The 22132-nt window shown below is 42.2% G+C and overlaps 1 protein-coding gene across 6 annotated transcripts in view; it reads right to left on the bottom strand.

Moving 5' to 3' along the window:
• Window positions 1-4188: 4188 nt before the first annotated feature.
• The window catches only part of TENM4 (teneurin transmembrane protein 4), a 373803-nt gene continuing 355859 nt past the window's right edge, over window positions 4189-22132 (bottom strand). For all 6 annotated transcript variants that reach the window (XM_069883272.1, XM_069883268.1, XM_069883269.1 and 3 more), the window contains 3 exons: window positions 20300-21914; window positions 15827-15969; window positions 4189-6704 (listed from right to left, as the gene is read on the bottom strand). In XM_069883272.1, the coding sequence (XP_069739373.1) occupies window positions 5946-6704; window positions 15827-15969; window positions 20300-21914 (2517 nt within the window). In that variant the 3' untranslated portion in view covers window positions 4189-5945. The remainder of the gene's footprint in view (window positions 6705-15826; window positions 15970-20299; window positions 21915-22132) is intronic.

The following is a 22132-nucleotide window of genomic DNA, read 5'->3' as shown; positions in this document are numbered from 1 at the left end:
TATCTACATCTGCACTTATTTACAGCCTGGTTTTATTTACAGTCAAGAATACAGTATTAGAAACACAAAATGTCGAGAAAAAAAATTTCTCAAAAAATTAGTTCCAGACTTCAGGAAAATTATTACACAGGGTAATGACAAGAGTCTCCAGTGCTGGGCTTACAGATGCAGCTTTGATACAAAGTCCTCTTCTTGGCTGGAGCTGCATTAGAAGTCCTCACACAAAGTAAACATTTATTTTTTTTTTAAACCGAAATGTGTGATTCTTTGATTGGTTATTTCAACAGCATCCATGAACTGTCCAAAAGTTTTAATTTCATTTTGGAAAGTTCTATTGTTTGCTTGAACAATTTCCAACTCTGAGGGGGAAAAAAATATGTATGTATACATATATTTAGTTAATTTTCACTTCTGGTTTTCTACGCTCCACTGCCCAGAAAGCATTGACCTCTGGGATGGGAGTTAACAGTTGAGTCATGTAATACTTTTTCAGAAACGTGAAATTTTATGGTAATTAAAGGAAAGCAGGCAAAAGACACAAAAGGTTTCCCTTGGATGGGGTGGGTTGGTTTTGGATTGAGTAGCAGAGGGTAGAAAACTGCTGTGGGAAATGGTCCCCAGGACACACAATGATTTTTCATTCAGGAGCCAGACAGGGGTCCTGGACAGGGAGCTACATGTCCTTGCAGTGTCTGTTTGATCTAGAATCACAAGTAATGCTATTTAAATGTATTCTAGAGATGAAAATAAACCCAAACAAACCACAAAAAAAAAAAGCTCTTCTACTGTTGGTTTGGTATTTTTTACAAAACTCATGAAAATTCTTTAGCATAATGGGGTTATTCAAATATCTAGCTATTTAGTGATCCTAATAAAAAGACTGATTATAATAAAAAAAGGTGCCAAAAAACTTGTTGAGGTTGTAAGAACAGCAGTAAAAATGCTCCAAGCCATGCTTGCTGCAGGATGGAGGATGCTGCTGGCCAGTGGGAGTTAGATTTTATCCCATCAAACCCCAGCCCCAGCACGGAGGCACAGCATCCATATTTCTCAGGTTCAGTATTGCTGCTAGACTGAGAAGATAAAGCAAATAATATTTAACAAGCAAAGCAATCTTTTTAGCTCCATTATTTACGTGATAGGCCCTTATTTCTCCACCCCATTTAAAAAGCAGCTGTAGGACTAACTGAGATGCTTGGTCCTGGTTTCAGTTACGCAGAGATTGAATCAAAACAGACTGCTGTGCAGTAAATACGAGGGGGACCCTCTGTGTAAATCACAAAATTGAATTCTAAAATTTCATGATAAGAGCCTTGTCTTTGCATAATGGGTTGCCTGGCCATCCATCATGGTGACACTTACAAGTCACAGCTGAAAAAGTTATTTTATTAGAATATTTTTTTAAACATTTTTGATTTATTCTGGTTACGCTGTCTGTATAATAGACTGAGCAGAATCTCACACTGATCCCTATGCTCGATAATGCAACTACAGATATATTACAGAAATCCCTCATTTTCTAAGTTATGGCCAAATGGTGTCTCAGGGACTGCTCCCAGTCATCTGTGTCTTTTAAACCTGAATCAAGCATCGGGGCTCTTAACAACATTTGTCTCCTCGGCTCTCTGTTTAGAGTTGTTGGCCCATTTTCATCGTGGCTCTGATCAATAGCTGTGATGACAAAGATATGATGAGCTGCGTGATTCCCTCCGGTCACTGCTGCTTAATGATTTTTCCAAGCTCCAATCTTCAGTTGGAAAAAAAAATAAAGAGCTCAGAGGAAGCAAACATTGTGGTATTTCTCACAATGCCAAGTTAGTCTTGCTCCTCATCCCTGAGGCTGAGCACGCAGGATGTTTCTTAGCCGCAGAGTCCTCATGGCACTGCCTTATGTCTGGATACCACAGCAAATTAGTTCCATCACTGCTGTTCCTTCAAATGGAGCATGATTTGGTACCAGCACCAGCTATTAAGCTGTTGGTCCTTACCACTTGCAGACTGCTGGATTTTCTCCTTTAAGCTGTGAGCCTTGGTCATGATCCTTCCCACCACGCTTTGGACTGCAGACAAGCCCAAGAGTTTGCAGTAATTCAAGCTGCGCCTTTGCAAGTTGAAGGGAAACCCTTTTTGGTGGAGAAGCAAGTCCTCTTTTTTTGAAGTCAAGAAAATAGTGATTTCCCTAAGTCAAGCCACAAAAGCACACTAGGCCACAGTGACATTTTCCCTTGGTGATGGTCTGGCAGGCAGCTGGCCTTTGAAAGAGCATCAAGAGCAATGGAATATCAAAATTAGAGCCATGGGATTTGCACACAGGACCTCCCAGTGTTAGAGAAGCAAAGATCTGCTACCCCGCTGCCCATGAGCAAAGCAAGAAATGTTGGGCAGCTGTGGCACAGCACCGTGGGGAGGCAAAAGGGGCTGGGAAGGGGTTATGGGACCATCAGTTGAGTGTAAATGCTTGTAGATAGCAGAGTACATTTCTTTGAGGCAGGCACGGCTCATTGTGTTCACTGCCCACTCCTGCAACATCCATGGGAATACATTTGAGATCCTGTAGGAAAAGTATTTTTTACTAACAAAAAGGTAAATTTGGGGGTTAGGACTGAACGTGTCTGTTTTTTGTTTTGCCATCTAGGAAAGTGGAAAGTTTCCACAGAGGCTGAAGAGTCATGAACGTAGTAGCTGTCTTTGGACAGGTTTGACCCCAACACTAGGCAGCCATCCCTTCTAATTTTTTTGATAAAGAGAGGAGCAACACATACATGTATATATACTTTTACACATTTTTTTCCCCCTTTTCTGACACAATGTCCATAGTTCCCATGCCGGGTGCAGGTCCAGGAGAAGATCCAAGCAGACCTGCAGGCAGATGGGCACAGTCATATCCTGCCGCTGGTTGAGGATGCTGAGAAATGCAACCAGAGCTGCCTTCACCATGGCACAGAGCAGGATGGCTCCTGGGTCTAGGAGTGCCATATGCGTACGGTGGGACTGTAAGACTCTTGAAAAATGGGTGAACTCCTCACAGTCATTAGCTCATGTAATAACCTGAAGAGTCTGTGTAAGGCTGTTGAGGTGCCATCTCAGGCTGGCAGAGTTCCAGTACGAATGTTTCACACTTGAATCCATTTCCTTGGCTCTGTGGAAAGCTGTCCCATTTACTCCTGCGCTACTCTTCTTAGCGTTGTAACACATGGATGGGGATGGATATAGAAGCATCACTTCTTTTTGGAGCCACTTGTATGGGATCAGTGTAAATGGGATGCACATCAAACTTGCTCTGCACTGCAGGTCTTGGCTGGGGGTTTATGCCTTTTGACCTAGCTTCCCACAGCTCCATGGGGTAGTGGGTAGTCCTGGGAAGAGTGGACTGCCTTCTTCGAGTAGATGGCAGGTGCTGGTTTGGTTAACGCTGCTTCTAATCCCCACCAGCACATCCTCAGGACAACTAAGGCTTGCCAAGAGTTTGATTCCAGAAAGACGAGGTAATGCCATGGCCTTTTAACGATCCCTGACAAACAGCTGTCTGAAGCAACAACTCCCTTGCCAAGAGCTGCTCTGGCCAATGTGTCTCCTCCCAGCCAGCTCTGCTGGAGCTGAATATCCTTTCTAGACCAGCTGCCTGCAATTAATTGCTGCCAAAGTAACAGAGGTTGCATGCTGCAAGAGGTGGATCAAATACAGCACTGGATTACAGCACCAGTGTCATCCGTGCTGCAAGCAGGAGGGACCACCAGAAAATCAGGACTGTACTGGCGAGTGGCCACAAAACAGGTCCATTGTGGGGCTTTCCAGCCACCAAAACACTAGCCAAAGCCAGATCTGACCCTAAGACAAAGGTATTAGGAATTGGGAACTGGAGAAGGAACAGCCTGTTGGGGGAACTTCTATCCCATCACCTTCCTCCTAGCAAGCACTCTGGAATAAGCAAACAAGGCAGACAGAGCTGGCAGCCGGGATCTGCAGGGAAACTGTGATAGCACTGGGGCTGCCAACATTTTGCTGATCAAGGCGTGTGTGCCCAACATACACTCCCACTTTATCTTGGGGGCAGGAGTCTGCAGATAAGTATCAGGCTGTGTGGGAGGTTGTCAGTGGTGGCAGCACAAGTGCAGGAGGGCTGGCTCTGAGGGCACGGGTGCATTGTAGGGCTCTGAGTAAAGAAACTGCCTTGGCATGGATTTGCACATCCTGGGTTAATTCTCTGCAGAACCAGGAAGCAAAAATCAAACTGGATGAAATAAAAAAATCAGAACTAAGATATTCTTAGAGAAAAGTAGTGAGAGCTCTTAGAGCCAGGATACGTGCAGGTGTGATAGAGATATCTATTTTTGTACCAGGTTTGGCCACCCCCAGATTGAGCTCCAGTGAGAGGTGGGGTAACCCCTGTGCCTGCAGCAGTGGCCCTTGCTACCACAGGACTGTTTCAGGCAGGGAAGAGGATGCTAAGCTTATCTCCTTGTTCCCTTGAATTTCAAGGACTCTTGCAAATACCAGAGCAGAGGTCATGTGAATACAAATTACATTAGCATGCTGAGTAACTTTGTCAGCAGTTTCTTATTAAAGCACTTAGTCCCCTCTGTAGTGGGCATTTCCATTCAACCTCCCCCTTCTTCACTGCTAACTGTCAACTGGGCTCTCAGTTTAATTCGAGCTCATGTAAGAAACAGCGAGAGGGTTGATTCCAATATTCCCCTTCTTGTCCCACCACGCACAAGCCGTTGCTACTTATTAAACATTTAAAAATCCCTGCTGCCAAAGTCCCCAGGAGACATTTATCTGCCATAGTCATAAACGACTTGCCAGCATGTTACTCAAAACTGCATTTCCCAGCCAATAAACACAAGCTCCAGAATTAGGAAAAGCAGGGTTTGGCTTGCTCTAATTTTCAGTGGTATGTCACTGGGATACTATAACTACTTTTAAATTCAAATCAGCTTCCTAAAAATTAACTGGTTTTATCAGATACAGCACAGTGGACTGCTAAACACGTAGCCTCGTGTACTGAAACACTATACATTTAATGAAGTTATGCCATTAGCAAATGTACAACATGGGTGCATTAAATCCACCTATAGAACAGCTCTATGTACGAGAGAGAGGATTTATTTTAGCTTTTCTCAATAGAGCAGGAGTCCCTTTCTTGGCTTATGCTAGGTTTTTTAACTAAAACCAGGATTTGTGCACACACAAAAAACCCCCAAAAGTATCTACTTTCATAATGAAAAAAGACTGTTTTTTTTTTCGTTTTTTATTCCAGTTCAGGAAGGAAGAGAATCATCTTGCAAGTTAATATAATCAGCTCCTTTGCCTCTATAATCTAATTCTGCTCAGCTTGAGCCCGCAAAAAAACACTTTATGTCCCAAGTGAAACTTGAAAACTACTTGTAAGGTCTCTTTTGAGGCACATGATTCGGATGGTCGCTTTCAGAGTATCGGAATCAGCGTTGTCTTCCATCTCTTTCAGCCCAGGAAGAGATCTCAGGCATGCCGCGGGTTCCCCGTGTTTCAGGTGGAAGGTTATCTGTCCCTGCCCCAAATCAGAAAGGGTTAGGATGACACAAGTTAGCAAAGACACCCATTTCCACTTCACACCTAAGGATATACACTGACGACTCCCCACTTCAAATTCCTCACAAAGGGGTGAAAACAAAACAAAACAAAACAAAACAAAAAGGACAAGAGACAGTTATTTTCACTGTGATCACACTACGGCAAAATATACCTTCTGTTCATTGCAAAAACCGTGTGAAGGCCAAATTAAAGAGGGGGAAAAAAAAAGTATGTTGCATGAGTTACAGAGCAACCGTATTATTCCTTTTCTTTCTATTTTCCTCCCCCCACCTTGTTCAGTTTAGAAAAAGGATTGAGTACAACACAGTCAGGTAAGTGGCCACAAAAGAGTAGCTGTCTTTGGCAAGAAGTCACCACATCGACCCTCTCTGTCACCTTCTGCCCATTTCGCTCTGTCTCATGAAGTGAATGTTGTTGGCGCTGTCTGATAGTTCGGGGTATTGCTCCACTGAGATCACAAAGTAGCCGTCGTAGCCCTGTACCCGGCCCGTGTTTAGCACTTGTTGCTTCTCCCCTTCTGTCCACGAGCGAATACCCTCCTCCCCATCCCGCAGTCTTTGCTGTTCCCGAGCCCAAGCTTGCGCGACAGCACGCTGCCGGGCCAGCTCCAGGACACGAGCCTTCTCCTCGTCCAAGGTAGTCCCGTAGCGAGTGTTTAGACACAGCGCACCATACTGCAGCTGGATGTCTGTGTAACGTCTAGTCCTTCCACTTAGTACTGTGTTGATCTGGGACACCGTCACGTTCACACCATTCTCCAGGGTCCTCCGCCCACCGCTGAGGCCCAAGATTGACAGGTCACCCTCTGATGGCCCTTGCTTAATGAAATAGTGTGTGTCCACCCCATCGATGGTGAAGTGCAAGTTCTCCAGGTAATGGGCATTATTCAGGATGGCTGCAATCCTCCGCCCATCCTCATTGGCAACACTGATAATGTCGGTGGTAACACGACCATCCTTCATGGCGAACTTGACACCTTTGCCAAAGATAGAGCCTCCAGAGGCAAAGTTCTTGTTCTTCTTGACCTGCCGGCAGCCGGCAATGCTGGAGCTGTAGATCTGTTCGAAGCGCTCAAGAGTGACAAAGGCCTTCAGCTGCTTCTGCACTTCACATTGGACCCCCAAAATTGACTGAGCAGGGAGAGAAAGAAGAGAAAGACTATTAGAAATAGAAGCCTGATGACCCAGAGCCATTATTAGCATGCTGGAGACCCTGCAGAACATCCTGGAAAAGTCTAATGAGGAACTCCTTTTTTCCTCTTATCACTCTTTTCAGACTTTTGATTCTTTTTTAATGGAAGAGGCGTGTTGTCAAGTTATTGTCCTTAATGTTTCCTCTTTCAATAAACTGAACTGTATTTATCACACAGTCTGAAGGATGTAGAGGTAGAAAAGGATTTTTTTGCCTCAGAAGTGTGAGGGCCTACTTTGGACATGCACTTATTTTGTGTTTCAGTTTTCTTCATCTGCACATAAGAATTGTTCATCTTGTGGCCATGTTGGTTTATACAAATCCTTTCAGATTTTCTGTGACAAACTATGGAATAATTTGTAACAGTTCCCTCAATTTTAAATTTACTTTGTGACTTTTCATGCTACTTTTAAAAGCCTTGCATCACAGGGGTGACACTCAAAGCAGGCATAACCCCTCTACATCCCATTTCAACCTGGCCAAAGCAGGTTGTTCAAAACTGAAGGAAGGCCCTAAATCCGTCTCCTATTTCCTAAAAAACCCTCTGCAACGCATCAGGCTGTCTGAGCTAAGGCCAGCCACACCTGATACTGAGTTTTGGCTTATACTGAAGTAAAACTGCTGAGACACAACAGCCTAGATCATTTGCAGTCAGGTACAATACAAAGTCACTTTTGCTGTTAGCACATAATGGAGCAAGCATACAGCAAGTCAGCAGCTCATCATTACTGCAAAATGTCTTTGGAAATGCTCTCATCAATTCATGGCAGCACAGGCTTCTTACAGACCCCTGTTCAGGAACAATTATTTGCTCAAATATCACAAAAGCAAGAGGATGCTATGACAAAACTCTCCTGGCATTGCCATCGGCTCAGTTCAATAATGTAATGATGTCCAGGATTAAAAATAGGCTACAAAGGAAAGTTTGCTGCACTCCAATTATTTCGAGGAAATTTAACATCCATGAAGGATCTTCCCTTAAACCACCCACAAGCTAAAGGCTCACATCCTTCCCTGTGTGTGAGATGACAATTGAGATGATGTAAGCATTTCAGCATGGACCTGTCAACTAAGACTTGTAACATGGCAAGGGAAGGGACATAAACCCTCATTTCCATGGTGGCCATTTTCAGGGATGGCACTCAAATAAAATTAATGATCTGAGACCTTACAGGGTCTCAAACAAAAGAAAGGATTTAGCTCACTCAGAGGTTACAAGCAGTTTTGATCTATAAAGGAGAAAACCATAAGAGAACTGAGGTACACAAATTCAAGAGCATATTTTGGGTTGTGAAGCATTAAAATGCCTAAGACCCAGACTGATTTCTATTCAAAGAGCCAAGCAAGCTGGATTAGCTCCTTTTCTTCCCCTTTTGATTAACAACATAGTAGTAGGAGCTGTAACCAGTCACCTCTGAAAGAGGAGCTCTTTCTGGTTCTCACTTTACTGCCTGTGGGGGATCTTGCACACAGCCTAGAGAGGAATATAATTAACAGACTGATAGGGAGCCGAGCCTAGCTCCCCTGCCAACTGCACAAGTGCTCCAATTATGCAAAAAATGGACGTAATTAATGTAGATGTCACCAATGATTGACATGGAGTAATTAGGCTCCATGAAACACTGTTCTAAATAAGTGTATACTGCAGAGCCTTGGTTAGTTATTTCCTCTTCAGAGAGGTTTAAATGGGGAGGTATTCCTCTCAGGTACATCTCATGCAGATTGACTCTAGGTGGTCCTGCCCAACTACCCCACGTTGCTCTTCCAACTTGCCTCAGTAAATTTACAAGTCATAGGAAAATGCATTTCTCATTATCCACATTGAATCACCATTTGGTGTGAGCTCCATCATTCAAGGATGTAAATCAGGTCTTCTGTGCTACACTGCTATGCCCTGTGGTATTTTATATATCGCCATCTGTACATATATGCACACGTCAACATGTTTACCAGCAGTTGCGTGATAAGGGGTCCTTGGAATTAACTGCACCATGTACTGATTAACACCTTGAGGAAGGGCGCTCCTAGAGGTTAGACAGCCCTAGGCATAGGAGAATTATTTCTATCAAAAATCTCCCCCATTATTGTTCTATGTTGTACTCATTGCCTTATTCTTGAGCTGCAGGAACATGCCTTTTTTATTCTAAGCAAATTATTAGGTATAGATCCCCTGTGAATGCCTTCAAATTAGGTTGCCCCAACAAACCAGTGGGTCTGGATGCTACTCCCTTGTCTTTTCTTCCAACCCCAAATGAAAAGTGAGTTTGCAACAAGCTCTGAAAACCTACTGATGATGCAAGACAGACACTGTAATATGACAATCTGCTGTTCTATGCGGGACATACAGTTCATAACTATGCTTATAACGCCAAATATAAATAATTTGCAAATAATACAATTTTACAAAATTTTAAAAGTAAATATTTCTAAGGAGAGTGAGTTATTGTATTGCACCTCTTATCATTCACATCTAGTAATTTTTATTTTAACTCCTGGTTTGGTTTTGGACTGCTCCAACTGCTTTCTCCAGGACATGTTTTCTAACTCTCTAGGTCACTTCTACCTAGCCTCAGGGCCAGGGATTTGTCTTGGAATTATTTCACTTAGCTTTTAAGACATACTAAAACCTGGGATTAGAGAGTCTTGTGAGGACAACAAGTTGTACAATTTTAATGGTGGATGATGCCTTTGGGCTTGTCATTAACTCAGGAAGGATTGTAGTCTGGTACATCCTGCTTCTCATGCACATCGTAGTCAGTGTTGACTGCAGGACCATTCCAGTTGCTTGTACACAGATGTCTAGTGTGATGTGAGATGCCCCAGTATGCCTTCAGCATCCACACAAGGCAGTGAGAAACCAAAGAAGGTGTGGGAGATACTGGCCCTTTTGGAGTAGCACCTGGAGGTCATTTGCTTTCCTCGCCCCTATATGGGCAATTGAATCAACCCCCTAGTTTGCACAGTCAAGGGGGCCTACAGTATGTTCAGCTTAGTCTAAAATTAATGCCTAGCAGCTGGATTGGTCTTTAAGTGAGCTCCACTGCCTGTATGAACAGGTTACAGTGGGTGTACACATCCAGCACACATGGAGACACTAACCTCTACATGTCTTATCTTGAATTCAATGCTAGCTCCTAGCAGCTGATCATCTGAACTGTCCTTTGGGCTTTACTGACAAGTCATCCAAACTGATGGAGTTGAACAACATTTTTGACACTATGGGAACCCTGCTGTGCCATCAGTTTTTGCTCTGTAAGGATGTAGATAATCCATTCTGTAAACATGTAGAACTCCAGGAAACTCTAAGGTATCTCTAATGGCACCAGAAACCCAGTTCATTTTAGCTATAACGGAAGCTTGGATACTAAGTTCACAGGCAGGGACCTAAATTTAGGCATCTTAACCAGAACCGAATCACATCCAAAGGGCTTTCCAGTGGGGATGGGTTACAGGCCTTCTGGACTCTCCCCATCTTTTGTTGGATAGGGAAGTAGGAGATTAGGAGCATGTGAAGCTTTAATGCTGAACATAATCATCATTTAACTATTACAATAACCAAACACATCTCTGCTATCTTGAAAATGAGCCCAGAATGACTTTGAAATGACTTTCAAGTGAGTGTATTTGAAATGACTTATCAAAGAGTGTATTTGGGAACAGCACTTTTCAAAAGAAAAAGAAAACACATCCAACAGAAAAGAAAACTCCAATAAATTTAAGCAAGCCAGAGGACAGCTAGCTTGTATACTCTGTTGTGCATGTAAAGCAGGTGGAGGTAAACAGATGATATGTAGTTCAAAGAGGCAGTGCATCCCTGACTTTGAAATTACCATTTCTGTTTCATCTTAGAACTCATTTTAATGAACTGGCAAGAAAGAGAAACAAAATTTTCATCCAAGGCTGCAGTGCTGTGTGGTATTCTCAAAAAAAATGTTGCTGATTTTAGCAACTGTAAACCAAGGTATCTATTATATAAAACCAATTTTACAGAAGAAAGAAAGGAATTGATAGCTATTTTTTCAATATTTCATGCTAGAAGTGAGTGACAAATATGCTAGGTTTGTTTTTCCTCACAGTCTTTTTTTAATCAGATGTCCTTAGGTGACATTTCACTTTATCTAGTAACAGCCCATTGGAGAGAAGAGAATGACCTTCAGCATTTGTTCGGTGTTGTACAGAGCTCAAGAGAATGGCACATTACAGAGATCTCTGAATAGCCTCTTGCATTTTGCCTGCACCTCTCGAGGATTTGAAATACCATAGCCAGATACTATCATCTGTTGTTTTTAAATACTGCCTTCCAGTGTGCGACTGAAAGCTTTAATTTCCTATCAAGGACCCAAGATGTGAAAGACGTGAACATGTTTTCAAGTTTCTCTATATCCTTGTGCCATTATACACATAGGTGTTTCTCTTACCGCCATATGGTTTACAATGAAGAAAGCCATTTCTTCCAAAAGGCTTGGAAGTTATGACTTCTCTGAAGTATTTTTCATCATTGGTTCTGGGGAGACCTTATAGCAGCCTACCAGTACTTAAAGGGGGATTACAGGAAACCTAGAGAGGGACTCTTTATCAGGGAGTGTGCTGACAGGACAAAGGCTGACAGTTTTAAGCTGAAAGAGGGATGATTTAGATTAGATATTAGGAAGAAATTTTTTACTGTGGAGGTGGTAAGGCACTGGATCAGGTTGTCCAGAGAAGTTGCGGATGCTCCACCCTTGGAGGTGTTCAAAGTCAGGTTGGATGGAGCTTTAAACAACCTGATCTAGTGGAAGATGGGATGGCAGGTGGGATGGAACTATCTTTAAGGTCCCTTCTAACCCAGACCATTCTATGATTCTACTATCATTAACTCTTTCCTATTTACTCCTTTGTTCTCTGTTAAAAAAAAAACATTCTTCAGAAATCAGCCTCTTCCCTCCATTCCACCTGTCCATCACCTGAAGATGAGTACCCACTTGGATGTTTTCCACCAGCTGCCAGTTTGTAGAGGTGCATCAACCACAAAAGCCTATCAGGCACCTACCCATCAGCACTGCTGCACTGCATGCTGGCTGGCTGAGAGACAACATATCAGCGTAGCAACCTGCCAACCACAAATGCAAGTGGGACAATGAAGGTGAGCAACTAGCCAGCAAGCCTAGTGTTGTAAATGCTGATTGGTTACCAATGAGAAAAACACAACTGCTAGCTCTTGGGCCTAGGGGACAAGTCTCTGCTTGACTCTGCTAGTGTACGCAGCTCTGGGTAGATAACAAGGTTGAGCTCATCAAGCAGATTTCCATCTGTAGGGAAATATGAGGATTTTCTGCCTTCTCTTGGTCATCTGTTTTCATAAAGCTTCAAGAGCTTAATGTCTTTGAGACTCCAACTCCATTCCCTACACCAGATACAGTGAAAACTGGCCACTATTTTTGCAAAACATAATGAGGGCCATGCAGACAGCACGATGGCCCAAGCCCAGGACAAAGCATGTGCCATGAGAGGATGCCCTCCCTGAATGAGGAACACTGACAGAGCCAGTCCCTCAAACAGATTGTCCTTGGGGGAAGCCCTGCCAGAAAACACAGCCCTGCAGCTCACTCCCTGGCTGAGCATCCCAGAGCAGCCCTTGCCTCCAAAATGCTGCTCCATAAGGAATGCCAAAAGCTGCTCCTTCAGCACAGCCTGTAATGGGCACTGCAGACAACAGGACCCTTCCTGGAGGCATAGTGTTCATGATGAAACGAAGGAGAGTTAAAAATATGATGTAGTTAACAATATAAGTGCCGACTCCAAAACAACCCTCCCTGCAAATAGAGTTGTTCTGGCTCCAGCAATTACCTGACAGTTCAACAAGACAAAAGAGAAGCAGGGGGAGGGGAAGAAAGAGAAATTGGATTCAGGTGCAGCAGCTCCACAATATGCCAGAGGTCACTTAAAGTCCCCTGGTGACCAATAACACTGAACTTGTTCAACAAACAATTTAGTGACAGACTGAGGGTCACGGGGCGGGGGGGAGGGCTAGTGGGGGGCGACAGTGCTGCACAATGGAGTATTGGATTTTAAATGTCACTCCAGAGCTGCAGGGGGTTAGTGCAAGGTTTATGACATGCTGGCTCTTTCTGAGCTGGTAGATGCTCAAAGTCAGAATTATCTCTCCAATCTTCCAGCCCTGCAAGGCAAGTACCAACAATATTTTGGAAGAGGATGCTAGAGCCCTCTGGTTATGCACTGTGAAGAGATACGAAGCAGCCATTTATGTGAAGTTAGTAATTTTGCTGTTGTGCTCCTGTTATCCTTCCCTCTCTGATAAAAGGACTGACTCAGTCTGCTGGGCCACTGCTTTGATCAGCAAAGCCAGTGGATTAACTGAAATGTACTTTGGTCTTTCACAAGGAAGTATGTGACCCAGAGAAGGATCAGAAGACACAGAGATGAGAAAGCTGTGGTACACCATTCAGTGAATATCCCTGGATTGCAAGCAGGATGGGCATTGTCTACTGCCTTGTCCAGGCTAGTTTTAAATGACAAAAGATCTGGAGCTTCCTCCATATGGTCTGGATGATCACTTCACTGTTTGATCAGTCTTAATATCTGAAAATATTTCCTGTGCTTCCATTTAACTTTGTTTAATTCTGTCATTTGCTATGTGAAATTTTTTAAAGTTTATATTTCCTTCCATATGCTTCATCAATAATACAGGGACAGCCTCTAGGAAGGAGGGCTGGATTGTGTCTGGGAGTCTGTATTTTTGTGGCTGGAAGGGCTGGGAGCAAACAGAACTACAGTGCAACATCAGTGTTGAATGTACAGATAGGCTTAGGAGAAGTGGATCGTACATTCAGGTATCACTTGAATGCATCTATTTTATGCAAATATATGCTTAGAGTATGCTGGATGTAACAGAGAGGAAGAGAATCCTGCTCTATAGCATTTGAGAGCCACTCACTACCACAGCATGATCCAAACTATAGACTAAAATAAAAATGCTCATGTTTTGTTGCTGTCATAACATGCAGGAAGAATATGAAACCTGCAGTGGTTTAATTCTCTTTTCAACACTTGAGCGTAAAGTGACTCATCTAGAAGCATGGTGGTTGCATAAAACCCTCTTTAACCAAGCACATCCCCACACAGTCCTCACTGCAGCTTCTTGCTTTAAAAAACTAATGGGGACATGCATATTTTCTTTTCTTTCCTTCTTAATGCTCATTCAGGCAGCTGCAAGTAAAATGGATGGATGGAAAGGAGGGCTCCTTGGTTCTATTTTCAGCTCATTTGCCTGTCTGAGCAAGTGCCAGTCTTCATCTCAAGCTGTCACTCAACTTACTTGGCTATTCATTAAACCTAGTAATAATAGTAATAGTAAACCTAGTAATAATAATAATAATAATATAATAATAATAGTAATAATAACAACACCAACTAGGGATGAATGAATGATATAATAATAATAATAACAATAACAATAACAACAACAACAACAACAACACTATCACCACCAATAATAATAATTTCTGTTGTAGTTCTGTGAGAGTTATTATCTACTGTACAAAACAATTTAGAGACAATTTTTTGTGAGGTCTGTGAATGACCCTTCCCTGTTTGCCCTCTTACATACAGCTCTACCTGGGGAGACTGTGTCACATCAAAGACAAGGAAAAAACCTGAGGCTATTTCTCATTACAGAAATAATCTGGTTTAGCATTTTATTGTTTAATCCATGAAGAGAGAAACAAAAAAAGGAGGCTCTGAAATAACCGAAAAACCAGCCATTACTGTGACGTAACGGCTTTCAAACACCAACTTGGCCACGGTAGCAACAGACACAGCTCTTTTGGCTTCCTCTATTAGAAAGTGATATGTCTTAACAGAAACCTCTCACTGAAGCTGAAGCTGGTACATTTTAGCTTGTCTTCATCAAGGCTGGGCAGACACATGACTATTTTATTAATTCACAGTACCTTATTCATGCCTCTGAGAAGTACCTTTTATGGTTGGAGGAACGTGACACTGTATTTTACCTCTTGGTTTAATACATGTACAGGACCTGAGGAATCTGTTGCAGGACAGTGACATTTCAGTGAACTCATAGCTAAAGAGGCTAGGAGGGCAGCTGGAATAAATTCCACTTCCTACCCTTATAATTTTATTAGCAGAAATATTAAGAGCATATCCTGATCTCCCCAAACAAATTGGTGCCTCACTGTTCTTGTGTTGTTTGAATATACAGCAATAGCAAGTAGGAATTCAGACTAAGGAGGATTTGGAGTAAATAGATGAAAGCAACTCCAGAATAAAATCAGGCTAGGAGATGAAAGAGTATCCTGAGCGGTAAATCACTTTTTCAAGGTCATATAACTGATAAGCAGTAGGACTGGGAGTAACCCAGGGCTCTTTGATTCTGACCCAGTATGCTAACATTTAAAAGCACTGCCTCCATCTTTCAACTGAATAACTCTCGACAGGAAGAGACAGGGAAATGATTGGGCTGTAAAAGCTTTTTTCTTGCCAAGTTCATCACTGAATTTTGTGCCAGCATCTACCAAAATGGCTCATGATGCAGGCTTGTTTTTAAAAGCAGGACATGGTGACTTGGGATTAAACCCACTCGGGTAAAATGGAAGTTAACTATCAGCTAAAACTTCTTTCTGGCAAGACCCACTGCAGTATAGAACAGTTTGCTAGGGAAGTACTGGGACTTACTGTTTAAGGCATTTTAAACCAGGCTGAACAAGTTTCTAGAAAAAAAAAAATCTGTAGAAAATGATTATGTATCAAGGTTTGCTTTTTTCCTCCCAAGAATCCTTGGTGCAAAGGTCAGGAATACATTGGAATACAGCCTCTTGCCATTTCATGGAGCACTCACCAGAAAACATCAGAGGAAAAAGCAGTATGGAAGCAAGGAACTTAAGATGTGATTGTTCAGTCAGATTTAATTACTGTAATGGTGACTGGCTTTTAATCTCCCAGTATATCTGGGATAGCAAGTCAACAGAGATTTTTTTAATAAAGATTGTAACTAGATAGGTTGCTGATAAGAGTGTGAGATACAGTATGGAGTTGCATGGATCACCTTGCTATTGTCCCATTCTTGGGTTTTCATCTGTGTGTGGATTAGCTCATAGGATGGCTCCATTGCATCCATGTCTGGCTTGGGGTAGCCGGGGATGACATTGTGTAGCTGGAACCCAAAAGTAAGCAGCCAACTGTTGACATCTGGAAAGGAAGAGAAGCATATATCAGATTATCTGATCTCTCAAGCAGGGTTGCCCAAGACAGCAGCACAGAGGAGGACTCTATGGTGCCTGGCACTGTGGCAGTCTGACCAAAATGATGAGTGTCTACTTCATGTGAAGAACACTAACATTAATGGTCCTTGAAAGAGTCATGTGCCAAAGCTGGAGTTTCCACCTCAAACCACAGTCCAGTTCTGCACTTTTGCAGTTATGAAATAGAAGCTTTAGCAGTGACCAAATAGCTGAAATCAAAGCCAACACAATGCCTGCCCTTTGTTGTCAGCAGGCACCAGGTACTGCTCTAAGGTGTTGCAGGAGAAGCACAGGAACAACAATACACTAACGGAGGCAGAGATGCTGCAGCTGAACAGGAGGTGCTGCCCACTCCCACAGTCAGCTCTGAACACCTCTGCCACAGTACTTCTCTTCCTAAGGATTCTCAAAGGGCCTGCAGGCCCAAGACTACACGTAGAGCTATAAGTCAGAATACCAGGATATCCAGGATGAACAGCATGGTTGCCTGGCAGATGCTCATGGAAGAGGCTCTGGATATATCCTCTGCTTTTTCTATGGCATTTTTCACACAGTGTAGTTTGAGTATTAAATCAGTGTAAAGTCACATGTCATCTTTTATGGTGACATTTAAATTCAGCCTCCACACTACCCACAAGGTACATTACAGTGCAAATAAACAGACAGATAATAAGCCTACTTTGACTGAGTTCCTTTCACAAACCCCGCAGAAGTCCATGGGTGGTGAGAAAACACTTGCTGACTACAAGTGCTATTGTGCTGTGCAAAAGGGGATCATTGGCACAAAAAGGGATATGCTGGAAATCCCAGCCATTTAGGACATCATTCCTGCATTCACTTGACAGAACAGACTGCAAAGTCTTCCCTGAATTTTGACTGCACAGCTATCAAGAATAGCAGCTGAATGTTAATCTGCAGGAGGAAATAATAATAATGAGGCTGGCTAACTCCTAGATCTGCTTGGGATCAGCATTGCTTCCTCCCTTAACTTCAGAGCATTTGATGATCTCACCTTGTTTGCCTTCACTGAACTCTAGAGAAGGACACACCTGCTACAATCCTCAAGCAATATGGTGTGCATTTGGCACACAAATAGCAATTGCAAGAAAAAAAACATTATGAAGGTAAAGTTTAACTAATATTAGCTCCCAGGGGACTTAATTGTTTTGGATGTAACTGGGATTGTGTTGGTGATTGCTTTGTTTCAAGCTGGATGTGCAAGAGGCTTGATTTTCATTTTGCTGAACTCAATAAACATTGTTGAAACAATCTGAATAAAGGACCAATTTAAATAATCAAATAGGCATCTTTGAAATTTTTCCCTATTCCCCGTGAGTCTAAATGAGTGTTTTGAACAGCTGATTGTAAAAGAAATTATGGATGCAAGCAGCAAATAAGACACTTCCAGATGACTGGAGAACCAGGAGCCAAACAAACACACTATCTGTTGCTTGTTTTCTTACAGGCCAAAATGTTGAGATTGGGCAGATGTCCAAAAAGCCCTTGCAACAATCCATGTGGAAGGGAGAGGATTTCTGTAATAAAAACACTTCTGTTCACTCAAGGTACAGATTGTTTTTGGAGTGTTTTTGAAACAGAGAAGTTGGGGGGAAGGAAAGATATTAAAAGGCTCATTTGATTATTTTTTTGCTTAGCACTAAGCCACCCTGCTTCCAAATCCTTCTCATCTGAAATGAAGACCTTGATGTAGTATTGTGGACCAGGTGGTCAGGAGAACAAAGTAAAACACTGAAGGTCAGGAATCATTTTCTAAGCACTTCACAAATGTTAGAAAAGAATACAGAGCAGGGATGCTGAACAGCCGAAAAATATGAAACATCTGGAAAGACTCAAGACAGTCTTTTTTTGCTACTTTTCAGAAAACTTACTTTCAAAACATTTGCAAACAGGAGTTTGTTCTTTTTGGGAGGAGGTGTTGGAATACCCAGAACAACAAAAATCCAGGCCCAAAAACATGGGAGGAAGGTGTGGAGCTGAGCAAACAGAGGGGAAAATATTAATTTGCCGAGAGTCAGTGACAACTTTCTTGACAGAAAAGTACATTTCACATCACAGAGGTTTTTTTCAGCTACAGTAACCCTGCCAACACATTTCACAGTAAATTCATTTGAGGGCAAAGAAAGAGTGCTTAATGCAGACACATATAATGGAAATGTCAGTTCAATCCATCAGGATTGCTGAAGCTGGCAGCAAAGCTCTGTGTCATGAAGTGTACAATTGCTAAAATATTCATGTTTAACAATGGGCCTCTCAAAACATAAATACCTGCTTCTCCTGCTCTCCCCTCTGCATGCCTCCAATTTGTACCCATGAGCTCATAAATCTTGTCATCGGAGACCAAAATGTGTGTCGTATGCCCATGTCTTGGGTACTGAGCTCTGCTAAGGAAGGTCCCAGGGTGGGATGGAAGGCACAGAGAGGTGGTTCCCTGTGCCCAGATCTATGCAGGTTTGGTTGTGATGACAAGGACGTGCTCATTGTAGGTCCTGCCCACAAGGTGCTGGAAAACTTCAGCAGAAAGAAATGCCAGAGCAGCAGCCTAGCATTACAGCACTCATCCCATTACATGACCTGTTTCTTCCATGCACTGGGAGAAGAGAAACTTAAAAAGGATGTATTATGGCTCTGTTTTCTTGATAGATTAAAACCAGAACTTTGACAAACATGGAAAAAGTTATTTGGTGCATATAAAGCAGGGAAGTCTCACATGTGGACATCTTCACGTTATTATCAGAGCTGGGCGGGAAGCTGTTTGTTCCGAGATAGGAGTGGAAATTTTGTCCTATCTTAAGTAGGAAAATAAAAATCTGTTAATATGTCATGAAGCAACTGTTTAAAACCTAGATCAATTCAAGAAAGCAGTTTCATATTAAGATCTTTCATTTTGTTTTTTGACTCTTTAAAATTTTTCTTTTACAGTATTCAATCATTAGTTTACACTTAACTTGAAAAGGTTGCAAACCAAAAAGGAACTTGTCTTTTAGGCTATTTTGGAATTTATCATTTAGACAATTTTGAGAGCTGTTTACATTTCTGCTGAGAAATTTCTCAAGCTCAACCCTCTCATAAACAAATTCAGTTTTGACAAATGATCATTTTCTGATAGAAGTTGTCTCAAAATATTCCCTGCCAGGCTTGATTATCAGAGTGAGGCCAACGCACAAGATCTTAGTCTGCATCTTTTGGCATATTTTTTACTTCCCTCATGGCATCAACTCCTCTGGAGAAAACAGCTTTTCACAAAAAAAAAAAAATCCCTTTCTAATCCTTACGACTATTGCGGAAGTACCAGAAAGCATGGATTCTAATGGCTAGAAAAATAAATGGAACAGAACAACATGGGATTTTTATCTTGTAACATTTTTTGCTGTCATACCAATCTCATAACTTAGGCAAATGCAAATATTGTTGCATAGGGGAAAGTTGTGACAGATTCAGCAGTAGCATATAAAATTAATTATATCTCCTTAAGAAGTACATATATTTGATTTCTGATTTGTGTCACCTGGTTTTCCAATGGGAAGCATATAACAGAAGTTCCACCAAAACAGTCCTCTCAAGCGTTATTATGTGTGTTGCACAAAGTACAAATATAGGAAAGAAAGTTAACCTACAGAATTATTTTCTGTATAAAAAACCCATACAATAAAGCTCATGTTGTTGCCATCTTACAAAGTCCCCAGGGGAAGCAGTTCAGAGGTTATGTCAAGCTGTGGGGGTAGGTATGCTCTAAAATCTGGCCTTTTAAGTGTAACGCACCTACTTTTATTGACTTCTAGTATAAACTGTTAATTCTGTGGGGCAGGTTAACTTTGAAGTCCACGTTACTGTCATGTCACCGAAATGTCTGGCTGTAATCAAAGGTTTAAGTCACTGTTGCCATTTTGCTACAACAAATCTGAATGTCATTTGTTTAGATGCAGGTAAATTTCTAGGCAAAACTGTGTAAACAGCTGCCCCTCTACAAAGAGAAAAGTTGTCAGAACTAATTGGTAGCTAAAGGGAATGAAAAACTGGAAGCAAAATAAAGAGAACAAACACCAAGGAAGAGAAAAGGAAACAGGTTTAGGAATTACAATCTCCACTTATGCTAATGAGCTAAACATACCTTGACAATATGGGTCAACTGGCAAAGTAAAGCTTGTGTCTATTATACTAAATACTGCAAAACCTCATAGTGCCCAGGACATTGAGAGATAAAAAAGCTATTGACTGACGGCAAGGTTGTGATATGTTAATTAATTTAAATGTCTTACCTGTCATATAACATTTGATATCCTGAGAGTTGCTAATGGGATTGTTGTTTTTGAACATATACAGATTGAAAGGCATTATATTATTGCTACTCAGGTGCTTCCACATATCATGGTCTGGACTTGTCCAACGACCTGCTAGCACATCATAGTCTCTCCGTCCCATGTGGATAAGCTTTGTGAAGGGGTCATATAATCCTCCATGGTAGCCGATGATGATCTGGAAGTTGGGATTGGTGTCCATGTAGATCTCCCCATATGCTGTGTACAGTATCTGCTTAATCATTAAGCCAGTCCCACTGAAGACAGCCAAAGGAGTGCCAATGTTATCGCAGGCTATGTAGAACTCATCACCACTGCTGAGCTCCATTGCAAAGAGGTGGCCTTGGAGGTCATAGTAGAGGGAGGTGATCTCGGAGCTCGAATGGTTGTATAAATGGGTGACCTTGGTTGGGTTGGTCAGGTCTGCGTAGAAGAACTGCAAGTGATGACCATGGCTGGTTTTGCTAGAGACTCTTCTTCCCAGGCCGTCATAGCGGTATTTCACACTCCATCCACTAGCTTTATTATAGGCTTTGATGAGCAGGCCAGCTGAATTGTACTCAAAAATATCATTGCCTCTTTGCTTTAGGAAGCCATCTTCATCCATTTTGTACTGCACATCCCCCAGTCTCGTAATCCTGTCCCTGAGGTCATACCTGAGTGGTGTAAGGCGAGCACTATTCCCTGGACTCAGCAAATGGAGGTTTCCATTTAGGTCATAGCTGTAACGCCAGAGTGGTTTGTCATTGATAGACACTGTCTGCAATTGGCCATCAGCATCATATTCATATGAGTACCTAGTAGTGTTTGCGTAAGGGCCAACCTTCAGCTCTTTCTTAACCACTCTCCCCATGTTGTCATACTGCACAGTCATCCAGTACATGAGAGACCGGAATATCTCATATTGGACTTCCTTCATCCTGCCGTAGGCATCGAAATGTTTAGTATGAGTCATGACGGCAGTAGTGATAATCTGATTGATATCGTAGTAAATGACTCCGAATTTACCAAATTGCTCGGTTTTGCCTGACACATCATCGTACCTGTAGAGATCAATGGGTAAAGGTGTCTCATTGATGACCGCTTGCATGCTGGTTACCCGAAAACTGTTGTCATAATTATAGTCAAAGCGCGCATTCACCATGCCTTCCTCAGTGAAGCGGAAAATCTGTCTATCAATGAGGGGTCCTATCTGTCTGTATCTGATTGTACATGTGAAACCTTCATTCTGCAAATTTATGGTCTTCAACATGCCAGCAGTTTCATCATAGGTGAAACTGATCTTTGTGGTGTCATAGAGCATCTCGGCTAACTTGGATAATTTTCCATATTTGTAGATGACACGTCTCCCTGTCCCCAAGTACAAAGTGTGGAGAAGCTGCTCATCCTCTGTGAAATCCTGAATTACCGAGGCATTGCCTTCAGGTGGGCGGTAGATGTTCCTGTAGTAGCCAATGGAACGAATGGTTTCCAAAGTCTGACGGGCAACATTGGGCATGGTCACCGATGACAACCGGTCATTCTTATCAAACTCAAAAATATACTGTCTCTGGCTGTGAAGAAGCAGCACCATGGACTGAATGGGAAAGGAGAAAAGTATAGATTATATTCTTGGTTTTCAGGCAAAATTAAACTCAATTCTCACAAAATCTACAAGATTCTCCAATTCAAAGAGCAGGTGAGGTAAATCCCTGCACGCATAAGATTAAACGGTGAGAGGTATGGAGCCGCATAACACATCAAGTGTCCACAAGTAGGAGCGGGTCAGAGGAAGAAGCAGTTAATGCAGTGAAG

This window comes from Phaenicophaeus curvirostris, chromosome 1 (genome assembly GCF_032191515.1).
Source record: "Phaenicophaeus curvirostris isolate KB17595 chromosome 1, BPBGC_Pcur_1.0, whole genome shotgun sequence".
In the NCBI taxonomy this organism is placed as follows: domain Eukaryota; kingdom Metazoa; phylum Chordata; class Aves; order Cuculiformes; family Cuculidae; genus Phaenicophaeus; species Phaenicophaeus curvirostris.
The sequence above is the reverse complement of the archived record's forward strand: the minus strand, read 5'-3'. Positions and strand labels throughout refer to the sequence as shown.